General features: G+C 36.3%; 1 protein-coding gene across 5 annotated transcripts in view; it reads left to right on the top strand.

The window, feature by feature from the left end:
• Positions 1-17644, top strand: part of LOC26514407 (transcription-associated protein 1) — a 185419-nt gene that overhangs the window by 35866 nt on the left and 131909 nt on the right. For 4 of the 5 annotated variants that reach the window (XM_044715309.1, XM_032455637.2, XM_032455638.2 and 1 more), the window contains 3 exons: positions 1070-1160; positions 1781-1919; positions 3863-4235. In XM_044715309.1, the coding sequence (XP_044571244.1) occupies positions 1070-1160; positions 1781-1919; positions 3863-4235 (603 nt within the window). Of the gene's footprint in view, positions 1-1069; positions 1161-1229; positions 1254-1780; positions 1920-3862; positions 4236-17644 lie in introns of those variants that run through there. The other variant, XM_014903916.3, reaches the window with a different exon arrangement.

Here is a 17644-nt window from a genome sequence, read left to right as displayed (position 1 = left end):
TCGACCTGATTTACCCCATTTTATCTTCGAAGTAGACGTTATCGCCTTCCATTAATTTGGATTCGGAAAACAACAATCATCTATCCAGCAAAACCATAGAGAACTAATTCCTATAACCAATCAAACTTTAGCACTAAAGCTCCACTTCCGCATTCGCCTTGATGACAGCGATCAGTGTCTTAAGCAAGAAAACAAAATAAAGTGTATGTCTCGCTCGTTTTCGACGCATCAAACGAGGACTCTACCGCTCGGCTATCCCTGAATCGTAGTCCCGCGAAATATTTGTTTAAATTGTCGTTTTGTGGTACTAGCATGTTACAGGTGATTCCAGCGCCTAAACCCTCCATAGGAACTGTTTTGCTTCTATGAGTTTTTCTATATATGTATGTAGACCATAAATAAGGGTTTTATATACCACGTAGTAGCCACGTAAACATATTTATGACAAAAAAATAATAATTTAAACAAGAAAGGAAAGCTAACTTCGGGCGGAGCCGAAGTTTATATACCCTTGCAGTGGAGTCGCAGTCCGCTATGTGGCATCTTATATTATTAGATATATAGCGGATCGTATATAGATGGCCGATCCTTATGAAATTTGACAAATCAAATTATTTTGCCCAAGGAGGAATCCATTGAAACTCCCATCCTTCTAACTTGAAAAACAACGAAGTTATGGCATTTTCGATCAATCAGTTATATGGCAGCTATATAGGATATAGTCAACCGATCCCGGCCGTTCCGACTTATGTACTGCCTGCAAAGGAAAGAAGGATGTGTGCAAAGTTTCAAAGAGACTAGTTTGCGTAGAAACAGACAGACAGTCACACAGACGAACAGACGGACATGCTCATATCGACTCAGGAGGTGATCCTGATCAAGAATATATATACTTTATAGGGTCGGAGATGTCTCCTTCACTGCGTTGCACACTTTTGACCAAAATTATAATACCCTCTGCAAGGGTAAAAAAAATGATAAAAATATATTTGTGTATTTTTGAAACCGATATTTTTATACTTTAAAAATTTTAAACCGATATATAAACGTTTTAAATGTTTACTTTCAGAAACTTGACTCAAAAGGAAATTTTCGTTGATTTTATGGGGGCACAAATAAAAACATTATCATTCTTGGCATATATAGTACGAATCTTCCAGGTAAGATATTTTTTGCTCCCGTGTCATCCCGTCATTCTGCGTACTGCTTTTTAGCATTTTTTTTTTTAGAATTTTTAGGGATCCCGTAATACGGGATGACCTCCTTAAGACCACAATAAGCTTAAAGCTGGTCAATCAAATCAAATTTGGTGGCAAGAAAAAAGGTGGCACAAAAAAGAAAATCTACTATCCGACTATCCTATAGCGGCCATGTAACTGAAAGATCGGAAATGGTAAAACCTTGCTAATTTAATCTTGCGATTCAATCTTGTTCGACTGAGTTGGAAGTAGAAGCATTTATTCACACAGACAAAAGAGCTTCGCAATTAAATTCACTCAATTCGATTTATGTAGAGTTATTTTGAATATACATTTTTAACCTTTTATGCAACTGTCTAATGTATACTTTATATGGTTGAAAATGTCTTCTTCAACGCAGTTCACAGTTTTGACCAAAATTATATAACCTTCTGCAAGGGTATAAGAATTCCCCCAAAACAATGTCGGTATTTCCAAATTGGTATATTATTCAATCTCATATTTTCAGACGGTCTCATACATTTAATCTGTATATATAAATTTTATAATATATAAATATTATTTTTATTTGTTGTTTTTAGGAAATAGTAGTCGCTAACTCTTTGTCTGTAACAAGTGGTTTACTTAACCTCATGGAAAACTGCCCTAAAGAAGCTGCCCATTTGAGGAAAGAATTGTTAATAGCAGCCCGACATATATTTGCTACGGATTTACGTCAAAGTAAGTGAAATCCTTTGGGCAGTGCACAGTGACATTTTTGGCATAAAATCTATACAAACCATATTCCAATTGATTAAAATAAGATACTGGGTTAATATTTAATCCTTTTTTATGGTTTTACAATTAATTAGTGTAGGCGTTAATATGCCATCGGTACATTTTGGGTGCAACAGGAATTATTTTCTGTCTACTTTATAATCTGACAATTACCCAAGACTTTAACTTTTTCCCTCACATTGTTAGAGCTTAAGTCTATGTTCCCAGACCGAAACAAGGGGACCGAAAAAGGGGGCGTTCGCTTGATTTTTTTTTGTAGATATCGAAAATTTGATTTTGAGCCGTTTGTTATAAATTAATTTTTTTTTATTCTTTCGATTAAAGATAGAGGTGGGCATGGGCTGAATTTTTCGACACGGCCCAACACGACACGACAGCTTAGTTTTTTTAGCACGCACGCACACGCACGGCCAAAAATTTTGCCAACACGGCCCAACACGAAAAATAATATTTACATTACAAAAACATTTTTTTTTCTCGAAATTTCTAGAAAATACAAAATTTTTAATGCTTGTCGTGTTTTGTCGTGTTTTGGAAGGTCGGCACGAAAACGCACGCACGCGTGTTAAATTTTAATTTTCAACACGAACACGCGTGGCCACGCGTGCGCACGCGTGCCACGACGAAAACACGAGCCCATGCCCACCTCTAATTAAAGACTAGATTATGTTCTACTTTAACTAAATTCGTTTGAATTTTGTGGTTCAGATCAACCAGCTCCATATAATATTGGTCACCGAAAACCATTTTTGCTATGCAGACCTCCACAATATTGCGCACCACGCTACCATTTTTAAAAGTTTTTACATATTTATACCCTTGCAGAGGGTATTATAATTTTGGTCAAACGTCAAACCGACCCCATAAAGTATATATATTCTTGATCAGGATCACCTCCTGAGTCGATATGAGCATGCCCGCCTGTCTGTCTGTCTGTCTGTTTCTACGCAAACTAGTCTCTCAGTTTTAGAGGTATCGAGTTGAAACTTTGCACACATCCTTTTTTTCCTTGCAGGTAGTATATAAGTCGGAAAGGCCGGGATCGGTCGACTATATCCTATAGCTTCCATATAACTGATTGATCGGAAATGCCATTACTTTGGTGTTTCTTAAGTTAGAGGGTTGATACTTTCCACACATGTTATATTTGACCAAAATATCTTATGTACAAAATTTCATAAGGATCGGCCGACTATATCCTATAGCTGTCATAGAACGATCGGAATTGGCATAACTTTGGTGTTTTTTAAGTTAGAAAGATGGGACTTGGTACAGATTACTCTTTGGACAAAATAATTCAATATGTCAAATTTCATAAGGATCGGCCGACTTTATACGATCCGCTATATATCTAATAATATAAGATGCGTGGAGCCACCTAGCGGACTGCGACTCAACTGCAAGGGTATATCAACTTCGGCTCCGCCCGAAGTTAGCTTTCCTTTCTTGTTTTCATTGTAGTTTGTATTGTGTATTTTTAGAAAATCAATTGATTTATTCACAAATGTTTCTTTCAATAAATTCATGAAGATGGTCAAGACGGTTGCCCCCTTAAGATATTATATTATATTATTTTAAGAATTTCTGAGGGAAAAAAATAAAATCACAAATAATGATAATACCGGACTTTTAGTTTTCGCTCGGAAAGTAATGATTATTCTATCTCATTTTTTCTCTCAGCAAGTAATGATACTTTTTAATATTTATTAATTATTATACTTTTTAATATTATGAGTAACATTTTTTCTTTGTGTGGCGGAGTCACATAGCAATCACACTACAATTGATGGTGGTATATATTAATTAACAACGAATTTAACGTTTTAGGCGCATATTATCGGTCAATAATTTAGAAACACATATCTTTTCTTTTTTTCCACTAATAGGATTTATACCAACTATAGATAAACTTTTTGATGAAGAGTTACTTATTGGTAAAGGTGTAACATTGGACTCTATTCGTCCCCTGGCTTATTCTACATTAGCTGATCTTGCCCACCATGTTCGTCAAAGCCTAAGCTTGGATGTATTATTAAAAGCAGTTAACTTGTTTTCAAAAAATGTTCATGATGAAACCCTTGCTGTGGGAATACAAACAATGTCTTGCAAGCTTTTATTAAACTTAGTGGATTGTTTGCGGCATCACAGCGAGTTAGAGCCCCAACGATCCAGGAAAATACTTTCGAAACTATTAAAGGTTTTTGTAAAAAAATTTGAAACTATTGCGAAAATACAGCTTCCTTTGATTATTCAAAAATGGTGAGTAAAAATTGTATAATAATTTCGCTTATATGTAAAACCTAATATTAAATTAAATTATTATGAGCATATAAAGCAGTTTATTTAGTCGCCAATATGAAATAAAAGCCCCACGACTGTAAAATCCAACGACTCTTAGGCTGTAAGCCGGTTCTTATATCCTGATGCTTAAGTACTTTAAACTGTTCGATTGGTATTTTTATTAGAGGGAATATCTCTAGACAATGGAGTGTTTTATATTCCGTAAATAAATAAAACAAATTATTTGATATGAATGTAAAAATAATATAATTTTAACAATAAGCACAAAGCAATATTTTAATTGGATACATCCACTTAACCTTAAATATTGTTGAAGAAATCAGTTTCAGTAATGATGCATACCCGAGTAATAATGCGTTACTCTATTTGATTTAAAAGTTTGCTTCATGTGAACGGAGCGAACTGTTCCATCCGAGTAAATGATTTGGAACATGTTTGAATCACTGACGAATCGTTGGGAGTGATTTGTTCGTTGGGGTGATGCAGTACTCAAAAATGATCCAAACCCATACTTGTATGATGAAGGGAACCGAGCCAGGATCACGGGCCTTTTTTCCGCAGGGAATTTTATTAAAACAGTTTGCCAAAATATATTATTTTAATTTTTATTTATTTTCCCATTGAAAATGTTTCAACAATTTCTTTCAGTAATACGGTACGACATGAGAAAAAAAATCTCGCACACTACATGTGTGATATTTTTCATTGGTATTGGAGTTTGCCCTGTCATGAGCAGTGCTTCGGCACTCCAGAGATAGAAGGATAGGACTCTCAATGTGTTATATATTATTGTCAACTTATCCTAACTACAATATTTTATATGGAGCTTGGTTTCCTTTCTCGTTTTAGCTTGGTAACCCATTAGAGCTTGCTGTAATAACTGTTGTAGGCATTGGCCTATTTGTTCGTATTAAATTGTTCATACTAATACTAGGTGAATCACCACATTTACTGCGTCATAATTATATGTTACACATCCACGAACAAGATCCACAAATTGAACAAACTTAAAATAAGAATGAAATGACAAGGTTGCAATAAATTAGTATGCGTACTAGATATACTATATAGATTAAAATATAAATATTCACGTATCGTTTAACTTTAAACTGTATGTGGCGGTGGAACTTCTGCAGAGAAATTTCCTCTGTCCATGAATTAGTGCCCCGTCGATGACTTCTTACACCAGAACAAGTAAATCTGGTACTCTGCATTTCTTAAAGGCATTTAAAAAAATAATACACTTCACTTTGCTTAGATTTCATGTATGCTTTCACATAGCCAAATTCATGCATAGATTTGAATTACTTTAATAAAATTTAATTGTTAAATTGAGAAGCAAAATACCAAAAACTTTTTTTAAGGCCCCAGACGTTATCCAATCGGATCTCTTTGACTCAGTAACACTCTAATACTCTAGGATGAAGTGAAATATTAAATTTCATATAAAGGGGTTAAGAGAAATTTTAAATTTAATATTTCACTACGAATTCGGATAAAAAACACGAAAGGAAAGCTAACTTCGGGCGGAGTCCAAGTTTATATACTCTTGCAGTTGAGTCGCAGTTGCCAAACGAAGTTATGGCATTTCCGATCAATCAGTTATATGGCAGCTATAGGATATAGGCGGCCGATCCTTACGAAATTTGGCAGATCGTACAAGTTTGCCCACATTAGAATGCATAGAAAGCCCCACTCTTCTAACTTGAAAAACAACGAAGTTATGGCATTTCCGATCAATCAGTTATATGGCAGCTATAGGATATAGTCGACCGATCCCGGCCGTTCCGACTTATATACTGCCTGCAAAGAAAAGAAGGGTATGTGCAAAGTTTCAACTCGATAGCTTTAAAACTGAGAGACTAGTTTGCGTAGAAACGGACAGACGGACATGCTCATATCGACTTAGGAGGTGATCCTGATCAAGAATATACACTACTGGCCAAAGTAATAAGTACACAGATATAGTGTTTATTTGTTTGGATATAACTCGATTTTTATGCAATGCACACCCGTCAATATTTATATTGATAAGTTACAATGTTACACAATTTCTAAAACAAAATTGAAATATGGGCACCTCGTGTATTCAATACTAAGCTTAATTTTCTGCTGGGAGGGCGATTTTGGTCTGGTCAAAATAATAAGTACACCTGTGTATTTGATAAATTTTAAAGGATTAAAGCTAGATTCGAGTTAAGATATGTTGGTTTTTATTATTTCCTAGCATATTTAAGGATATCCCAGGAAAAAAAATTCTATAGTTGGGGCAAAAAAAAGAGTTGTACAACAGAAAAAAGAAAAATTGCTTTAATTCTGCAAAAGGAAGGATAAAGTCTTCGGGAAATCGCTAAAAGACTTTGGCAGTCATTATTTTTGGTCCAGAATGCCCTAAAATTCAAGGTTCAATTCGAAACTCACGTTCGGAAGAAGAAATCCTGTCAAACGACTGACACCCGAATCCTAAGTCTTTGCTGCTCATCCATTGCTGCTCATATTGACCATGAAATATCGTCTAGATCAGTTCGTCGTAGACTTACTAATGCTGGCTTACAAGGACGCATCGCCAGAAAAGTTCCTCTCCTTCGAGGGAACAATTTAAAGATGAGGAAACAGTTAGCCCAAAATCGTTTGGCATGATCTGGACCAGAGGGTTCCCAAAAGTGGAATAATGTCCTATGGAGCGACGAAACAAAAATAAATCTATTTGGTAACGACTCCAGAAAGAATGTACGACTTGTTTCGTCGACCCAAAGGCAAAGAATTCGACGCCCGGTACTCGAAATAGACCGTTAAACACGGAAGCGGAAACATTATGAATTGGGTCTGTTTTTCTTGGCATGGAGTTGTCCCGATTCATCGGATTACCGATACTATGACCCGATTTGGGTATAAAAATACATTGTCTGACATAATGCTGAGGAAGACATGCCCTTGAGACGGGTCTTTCTACAGGACAACGACCCAAAACACACATCAAAGCTGGTCAAGGCTTAGTTCACCGAAAACAAGGTGGACATTATGAAGTGGCCAAGTCAAACTGCAGACTCAAACCCAATAGAAAACCTATGGAAGAGCTTAATCGTCGGATTGGCACAAATACATTTCAAAATAAAGAAGAATTGCAGCAATTCGAAGAGAAGACAAGGTTTGGAGACGTGCCGTAAATTAAATGCCCAGCATGCCGAAACGGATAAGAAAAGTTATACAAAATAAGGGGGGATATACTGGGTATTAGCATAAGATTACTATAAAAAAAAGAATTGAGAAAGTGTTTTTGATTTTTAAGCTAGAGGCTTTGAAGAATTGCTGTACTTATTTTTTTGACCAACCCTTTTTTATGTTTTTTAGGTTTAATCCACAATAAATTCTACAGATTTCGTGAAATATTCTTATGTTAAGTATTTTTATAATCAGCATTATGCCAGAAAACTAAAAGAAATTAGAATTGGTTCGTTACGGTTATCAAAAAAGATTTACGTGACATAGAAGTAATCTTATGAGCGTGTACTTATTATTGCGCTCTCTTGCGAATTTGCCCCGCTTCGCCGCAATAGAAAAGCTATGCTTTAGTTATTTTTGTTGAATATATCGAATAATAACGTCTAGCCGAGTGCACGTACTTTTATTTTTCCTCGTTTTCGAAATTTATAACAAACAGCCACCTTTTGTTTTTAAAATTGTTGAGATAAACTACAATCATTAAACAGTCGGATATGTCTCCTTCAATGCGTTACCCCTTTTGACTAAAATTACAATACTTTCTGAAAGAATATAAAAAGGTCTCAACATTTTCGGCATTTTCAAATTCATTTTTAACCCTGTCATATTTCATATTTTATTTTCCCTTTTTTATTAACGAGTTTAAAGTATTAACTCAATACGAATTTTTTTAATCTACATTTTTTCACTATTACTCCGCTTGGGAGCTTAGGGCATCCACAAGTGTATTCCACCGGACCCTATTCTGCGCTGTTCTCTGTTCTGCCAAGTCCCCAGGTGATGTATTATTGTCTGCGAGTTCGCGTATTGTAGATCGGCGCCAGGTTAGCTTTGGGGCGTCCCACTCTTCTTCTTCCTTGGGGGTTCCGCTCCAGGGTTCCAATCCTAACTATGCCCATCTCCTTATTCAAACTGCGCAATTCTGGAAGGCTCCATTAGGGTCCTCACATTCCATTGTCCAATTCGTGTCCGTTGCGAAAAGCGGCGGGTCGTCATCGGGTTGGGGGTGTGTGAGTGTTTTTCTGATCTTGTGGTTGTTTCTGTAATCGTTATTGTTCAGTCGATCCGGTGATTAGCCGAGTGCAACCTATCTCAGAAGTGGGCTTGCCACCTAACGACATCTGGGAATGCCGGTTTTTCGGGTCTCATGCACATAATTATAAATAGCGAGAATCCAACGAGAGCTTTTCGCTACTTACATCATATGCGCGAGATCCGAAAAACTTGCAGGGCCATGCACTTGACACGAGTGGGGCTCGAACCCACGACCTCACGCTTAGCGAGCTAGTACACTAACCACTAGGCTATGAGGCCCCCATAATCTACATTAACCTACCTTAAAAAATAAATTAAAATAACATTTTTTGGAAAATTGTTTTAATAAAATACCCATCCAAAAATGATTTAAGCTTTTTAGCAATATGTAAACTAACTACATGTGATTGATTTCAATGATGTCTTGCAGTGAAAAGATTTCGGAAATCCAACAACAAAATGTCTGCACAAGGCCGAAAATAAAAAAGTCATAACAACAAAAATGTACGGAAAGTAAACAAATCGTGTCTAAAATGTCCAAGCTTCTTCATGGCAAAATAGATTTTTCTGAATTTCTTACGGTTCTTTGTAAAAATAGAATTGAAGTTGTGAGGTGTTCATTTACACAGCGCAGCTTGCGCGCATCGCGAATATTTCAAAACAAAACCGAACTTTGAAGTGGTCAGTTTATTTATTACGTATCCAAATTAAAAATATTTGAATGGATTTTAAAGTTTAAGGTATTTTTTAAAATTTGAGATATTATAAAACAACGTACTTGTTAAACTTTTCTTGTTATATTAATTTGAAATAATACATGTTTTTGACTATATTTTGAACGTCTTTTTTATGTTTAGCTAAAGTTTTAGTAGTGACCCCACAAAAATCCACAAATAAGTTGTATACCAATGTGTTCGCCTGGCTCTAAAGGTAATAAATGTGTAAAATTTGTTTGCAGAATTTCCAGATGTGCTTAAAATCGTTAAAATTCTAACACCTTCTTAACTTTTTCAGGGTCAGTTTAGAACTACAAAAATTTGTTTTCGCGTGTCTTTCTGTTTCTGTGTCCTTCGTCCTTTGAGTTTGTGTTTATTCATAGTTTTTTATTTATTAATAGCTTTTATTTTCTTTTGTTTTTATATGGAACAGCTGATAACGGGCAATTAGTGGACCGCTGCGGCTAGTTACACTGAGAGAATTAAATAGAAATAATTATGATATTTGATGCTGGAACTAGTCCCAACAGTATGATTTTCAATTAAAAGGCGAAAAAAATTGATTAAAGGTATAGAAGCGAACCTTATTAAAAACGGCTATATTGTTGACAAGAGTGAAGTGTCAAAGCGAATTGCATACGTTTGTGAAAGGATTGTAACGTTTTGGGTAAATTACAAACGGAAAAAATCGTCAATTCTCCAATATCAATCTGATTGAATAAAAGATGCGCCCAATCAACATAAAAAATATAACAAGAAAGGAAAGCTAACTTCGGGCGGAGCCGAAGTTTATATACCCTTGCAGTTGAGTCGCAGTCCGCTAGGTGGCGACACGCATCTTATATTATTAAATATATAGCGGATCGTATATAGTCGGCCGATCCTTATGAAATTAGGGCGAATTACCAGCGAATTATTTTGCCCAAAGAAACTCCACTCCCAAAGTAATTTGATTCAATCAATATGCATCAGCATGTTGCAATATACAAACCCACTAACCTTATAAAAACCCACTAACCTATTAGCAATAAGTACAAAACAATATCCAACCTAATAACCCAGCACTAGTAGACGGCGCCAGAATCAGAAATCAGCATGATGAGCGGGAAGAATGACCGACTGACCGAAGCAAGCAATAACCAGCTAGCTATGCCGAAATGCATGTACAAGCAGTACATGAAGAAACAATGTGAGTCAGCAGGCTCAGATATGGGTGACCCCGGCATTAACATTAGTTTTAGCACGTCCATAACATTGACCTTACTTAGATTTAATTATGTATAATTCTTATATCTAAAGATAGTTGCGAAATCAGAGTGAATCGTCTCGTTACTCAGTGTCTGAACTACGGCACTTAAAATCAACCTACTTCGAGTGATCCTGCGTAAAACGGTTCGCAAGTAGGACTCTCTGAAAGCTATCTACTTCGCGTGGCTCCAGTCTAAACGGACCACCAGCAAAACTTTCATCATCGAACCTACTTCGAGTGTTGTTCCCGTGAAACGGATCACAGGTAGACCCCGTGTTACCCAAACTACTTCGAGTGTTGCTCCCGTGAAACGGACCACAAGTAGACCCCGCGTTATCCAACCTACTTGGATGTCTTGATCCTTTTCTATAGGATCACAACCTGAACACAAGCCGTATCGCAATTTTAACTCATCGAGAAAAAAAAAAAAAGGATACATCGCAACCATGGGATCAGAATTAGACCCCGTAATCCTAATGCTCATTGATGAGCAAATTGAAAGCAACGTAGCCATCCAAAGGCTAATAAGAAACTTCAGTAAGAACTCCGCAGAGCGTAAACTAAAGGAAGGATACTTCGAGGAGAGACTCAGACAGCTCACTCACTCATGGACCCAGTTTAAAAAAAAATGATGCCAAGCTCCAGGAGCTAGCACTAAGTCCTGAGAATGAGTATTTCACAAATGCCAAGGCGCTAGAAGAGCTTGTGAAAAAATTTGAAGCAATATTTTCGGATGAAATCCCATCAGTGTCAGGCCCGTCACAAAGGCCCCGGAAAACAGGCAAAAATTTCTCTCAAGAAATATCTCACCTCAGTTGCGCTTAGCCGATCCTGAATTTACGCAGCACCAGAATGTATGTTGGCACCTAAGGTATTATAATTTTGGTCTAAACTGTGCAACGCAGTGAAGGAGACATCTCCGACCCTATAAAGTATATATATTCTTGATCAGGATCACCTCCTGAGTCGATATGAGCATGTCCGTCTGTTCGTCTGTCTGTCTGTCTGTCTGTTTCTACGCAAACTAGTCTCTTTGAAACTTTGCACACATCCTTCTTTCCTTTGCAGGCAGTACATAAGTCGGAACGGCCGGGATCGGTTGACTATATCCTATATAGCTGCCATATAACTGATTGATCGAAAATGCCATAACTTCGTTGTTTTTCAAGTTAGAAGGATGGGAGTTTCAATGGATTCCTCCTTGGGCAAAATAATTTGATTTGTCAAATTTCATAAGGATCGGCCATCTATATACGATCCGCTATATATCTAATAATATAAGACGCCACATAGCGGACTGCGACTCCACTGCAAGGGTATATAAACTTCGGCTCCGCCCGAAGTTAGCTTTCCTTTCTTGTTTAAATTATTATTTTTTTGTCATAAATATGTTTACGTGGCTACTACGTGGTATATAAAACCCTTATTTATGGTCTACATACATATATAGAAAAACTCATAGAAGCAAAACAGTTCCTATGGAGGGTTTAGGCGCTGGAATCACCTGTAACATGCTAGTACCACAAAACGACAATTTAAACAAATATTTCGCGGGACTACGATTCAGGGATAGCCGAGCGGTAGAGTCCTCGTTTGATGCGTCGAAAACGAGCGAGACATACACTTTATTTTGTTTTCTTGCTTAAGACACTGATCGCTGTCATCAAGGCGAATGCGGAAGTGGAGCTTTAGTGCTAAAGTTTGATTGGTTATAGGAATTAGTTCTCTATGGTTTTGCTGGATAGATGATTGTTGTTTTCCGAATCCAAATTAATGGAAGGCGATAACGTCTACTTCGAAGATAAAATGGGGTAAATCAGGTCGACTATAATTTTTATGTCTCGGAAAGTTTGGAGAGGAGTGTGTGTTGTGCGGAATTCTTTTTAGGATTAGTGATTGCTAGCAATAGAAAATAGGATTGCATATCCATAATATTGCACTTTAAACCGCTGAATAAACATTTTCGGTGTGTATGTGGGTGCATTCTAAATTTTTATACATTTCTAAATAATATACTATCAATATACCTGATTGATCGGAAGTGCCATGACATTGATGTTTAGATAAAATGTTTAGGCTTTATATGAAATCCATTCTAAGCCATCGGCCATTCTAAGTCGGGAAAACTGGATACAATCTCATCATACAACTTATATTGTATGGTTAGTGGTAGAATGCAATTATTAAAACAACATTTCGTTGCTGATGGATATAGTAGTAGTATTTTTTTTTCCAGTGTTAATTTTTGGAATGCCTGGCACTTTTGTTTTGACAAACAAATTTTTACATTTTTACATACAATTATTTTTTTGATAGCGGAGGAATTAAACAAATCCAATTTCGATTTCCATATTTATTATGGGTCAGTTTTAGTGGACTGCTGCGGCTAGTTACACTGAGAGAAGTAATTAGCGATTAAAATTTTTGATGTCCCAACAAAAAGTGTGACGAGGGTCAGGCAGTCAAACAAACACGTCCGATTACGGCAAAATGCAAACGAAGTCTGAAATATGTAGGCGAATACGTAGGCGACGAAATGAAAAAATGAGACTTATATTCAAGTAGGTAATTAAAAATGTAGAAAAAATAGTTACAAAATTGTATCTTATTTAAATTTAGCTTAACAATTACATAAAGAGATAATATTTTAGGCTGCGCCTCTCGCTTCGTGTAAAGTGTAGGGAAGAAAACAAGGATACTTTGGTGGGCGGATTAGAAACTAATGCCAAAAATGATGCCTTAAATGTCAGACTAAATTTAAGATTGTACCAACTTTAACATTTTTGCAAGACCATCACCTCCTCTTCACATGATGGTTTTGTCCAGCATCGCTATACATCAACAAACCTACTGAAAATTTTTTCAACGGTCCATGCAAACTGACGTAATATCAAAGATTACATACAATATGGTACAATATTACCAATTGGGAGAGGTATAGGGAATCTACGTAGCCTCCTCGAAAAGTTTATTTACAATATACAGAAGGACTGGTCACAAAACATCGAGAATCAAAGGAACAAAAATAAAATTCATTTGTTAAACAACAGGGGAGGGTAGTCGATTTTTCTTTACAAGTTTAAAAATCAAATCTCTAAAAATTAAAAAAATAAAATAAAGGAGAATGTGAAAAAAACAACAATTTTATCCTTTTTTGTGTTATACTCAACGAGATAACCAATTCCTACTATGTCACTTTAAAAGTTCAGAATGACTGTTACACTGTGTTATAGATCATTTCATCATGGATATGGATTAAAACGCCACCAATTTGTATACCCTTGCAAAGGATATTATAACGACTTCAAACTTTTTACACGTTCTTCTAACCGTTGCACGCAGTCGTCTATATGTTCATATAGTTCAACGATCGGAAATATTTATAGTTCAAATTTTATAATTATGTATTTTAAGTTTATTTTTATAAATTTTTAAAATTTCGAAGTTTTTTCTTTTTTTGGAGACATTGTTCATACATTACCTTTGTGTAATAGTAGGTTGTAAATTAATAGTTGTCAATATCAATGGAATAAATTCGGCAACTTCTTGATGGACAGCGTTTTTATATATTTGATACATGAGTACAACAATAATTGGTAGTTCTTGTAACACTTTTAGGGACAATACTCCACGTGGAAGTAGATTATACTGAAAAGATAAAAGAAAATATATATTTTTTACAAGTTTTCATACCGCTCAGAAAATTGAAAGGTTATAAAAATTTTTCTCAAATGTTTGCAACGCAGTGTGAAAGGTCAAATGTATAATTGAAAATGTATTTATCTTTTTTTTTTTTATTTTTTTTGCATTTTATTCGTTTAGTTCAAAAGCTAGAAAATTCAGATTTTTTAATTGATTGCACAGGCTAACAGCAAAAAATCTCCACCCATAATTTCATCTGCTCCATAACCTTTGGGCTCCCCTGAACCAAAGTCCAGAACAAACATAGGTTCCATCACCCACAGTTTCCGCCGTACACCTAAGAGAAACAAATTTTTTAAAATAATTGATCAAAATTTACTATATATTAAATTATATAGCCCATGTAATTGCGTTGACCATCATTGTTTTTAGTGCAAATCATTTTCGAAATGTATGTGTACCAACTAAAATTAAAAAATGTCATCTAGCAGTTCCCATATCTTTGAAATACTCATCCAAAGTTGAAATCTCCGATTTTTTACAATAATTTTTGGTCTTCTATGATTTTTCCCCAAACATTTTCCTATGGAAGATTTTTATTTTCTTATTGAAATTAGTAGATCATAACATGTTTTAATTTTGTATTTAACCCTCTAAGACATACATAAGCCTGCCTGAAGGCACGTATTACGTTTTTGGCCCTAACAAATAAACTAACAGCTTTTTAATCGTTTAAATAATTTTTAGCGGTTGATAAAAAGCATATTGAATTATAAATCTCAGCTTTAAAGATCTCCGAAGCTCTTAACGGCACTTATGCTTAGGAATACATAAAGCATATGTTGTTTCGCGCATAAAATTTGGTCGGCGGTATGTTTTGTGTTGCTGTTCGAATTAGAAATATTATAGAAAATTACAAACCGGGTTCGGTATAACTATTTGTATTGGGCGATTCATTCGTATACGCATACCGCTTTGAGATCTACAGCGGTGCAGGTGATAATGTGGTCTTACCTGGTCACCCAGAACTTGGTGCTTCAGCCAACATTGTATCGCTTTGAACACAAAACGTAGAAAGTTTTAAGAATCACATAACTTACTTTGATAATTTTTATACATCTTTGCCTTTGATGGTTTATCTAAGAGCGATAGGTACAAACCCTCGTGAAAGAACTGCAAAGGCTTCTCGCTTTGACAGAAAGTGCATGAGTAAAATGCTCACATGGGCATAAGGGATCACGTAGATCTCATGGACGGCCTTATGGGACGCTATCATATCAGAGCAAAAACTAGGGATGCCGCAACACGAATTTTTTATCACCTAATCGATATTATACCTAAACCATTTCCCACATTGGTTGGATCGAAACAGTGGAAAAAGAAGTTGCAATCACTGTAAAACTTCAAAAATGCAATGCATATGCACGAAATGCAGTCTTCATTTATGCTGCACTGCGAATCAAAACTGTTTTGTAGAATACCGTAAGAAAAAATAAAATAAATATTCATTACTTGAAAATGTTTTTTTTTTCCACTAAAAGCCCCAAGCGTGCCTACAGTCCCGCTTACCTTTCTTCTTACCTTACAGGTGAACCGAAGATTATACGATATTTTAAAGCATATATTTTAGCTCAGAAGCATTCATTCACTTAAAAAAAAAATTATTTGAATAATATTTTTCTATTATTTTAAAAAGTAGCCTTAGAGGGTTAAGGGAAAAAACGGAGGATGTTTCGATTGAATCTAGAAGGCAATTTCCATAAACGCTGGGCACTGCATAACACCGCAAGCTTTGACGAGCACGCTGGGAGTGCGCTTTGTGTGTGGGCAAATAACACAGTATAGGATCCAGTTATGACCGGCTACAGAATCACATAAAACATAGTTGATATCTAAAAGGAGTGACTGCAATCAACCATTGGCATCCGTTGATCCCAGACCCTCACATATTGGACAATTCTAAAGCAACTTTTCTCTTGCTTTTTCTGATCACGATCGATCCTTTCCAACAATACCTGCCGTTACTTACAAACTAAACTTCACAATAGTCCAAAGACTGCTACTTCACAATAGTCCAAACTATTAAAGTTGCAGAAAGCCTTGCCCACGCCAGTCATTTAGTTATTAGGCACAAGGTACTCCAAGGTAAAGTTCTCCCATAGACTTATCCAATAACACCAGTTGCGACCAAAACACTTTTGCTGTCCAATTCTAGTCCGCAAGGTTTATTTCGTTTTTCAGCAATGCTTAATCAAATGCACCCAAATTTTAATGGTGTAAACACTGTTTAATTAATTTGCATTGAGCATAGCTTCGTTGATTTCGCTCATATTTTTACATTTTAAAGTTAATAATGAAGCTTGTTTCCGTTTTTGGAGCTTGTTGCCGCTACATATGTCTAGAAGCGTTAATTGAAAAACTGAAATGCAAGCGCAACATATCCAACTTTTTTCAAATGAAGCAAAAGACGTTATTAAGTTTCAGCTTCTTCCTTGCCTTTGTCAACTTTTAAGATACATTCAGCGGAACACATCTACAAATGCAATAAATTAGGATCTAAAATAAGAGCAAGAACACATTCAATAATTTCATTGTTTATCATGTACCAAAACTAAAAGGCTTATAATTATGAACCTCTAAGTAGGACTCTATTCGTAAATGATGAGACCAGGACAGCTATCGAGTATCCGTGCCGTTTGTGTTGCCGCCACGAGAAAGCTCTCTATACTGACTATTAGGCTTCCCTGGCCACTTAAAAAAAGGTACCCGAAAAATGAAGTGCGTCTCATGGAATTCTTTCTGATTGGACAAAGAATACACCTCAAGTTGCAAGTCTTACGAAAATCCTAGCACAATCAGCCATAGCCCTAGGCTTTCCAAAAAAAAAAGATGGCACCCTGGACCAGCGCAAGTGAGGAACCTTTAGCAATGTTTCCTGGATGCTTCCCAGAGGCAGACGCTTTGTTCAACACAAACGTCTCTTCTCTCACAAACTTTGAGCTAAATTTTGTCCACAAAACCCTGTACTGGGCTATACAAATCTTTAAGCCGTACAAGTCAGCTGGCCCCGATGAAATCTTAACTGTCATGGCTCTTACTTGTCTTACTGTCTCTTACAAGAGCCGTATGCAGAGGAACCCCGCAAAGGGTAGTCCTCTCTCCTTTCCTATGGAACATAGCTGTGAACTGGATTCTATAAAAGAGGGGGGCATTGCAGGTAAATATCTACAATCACTGTATTACCTTATGTCCGCGAAACTTCACTTACATGTTGCGTGTGCCGGCAGCGCTGCAGCTGAATTTCTGGCCCTACACTCGCGAGTTATGGAAAATGAGAGTTTGCCCACCACTACTGTAGATCACCTCTTCATGAGATAGCCCAACAGTATAACATCAGCCTCATCTAGGTTTCAGGTTCTCAGGAGGACCTCTCAGGTAACTGCATAGCAAACGAACTGGATCGTATAGGCAGCACCACCCCGCTCCAAGTACTTGTATACCAA

Source organism: Drosophila ananassae, chromosome 3L (assembly GCF_017639315.1).
Source record: "Drosophila ananassae strain 14024-0371.13 chromosome 3L, ASM1763931v2, whole genome shotgun sequence".
NCBI classification, from domain to species: Eukaryota; Metazoa; Arthropoda; class Insecta; order Diptera; family Drosophilidae; genus Drosophila; species Drosophila ananassae.
The sequence above is the reverse complement of the archived record's forward strand: the minus strand, read 5'-3'. Positions and strand labels throughout refer to the sequence as shown.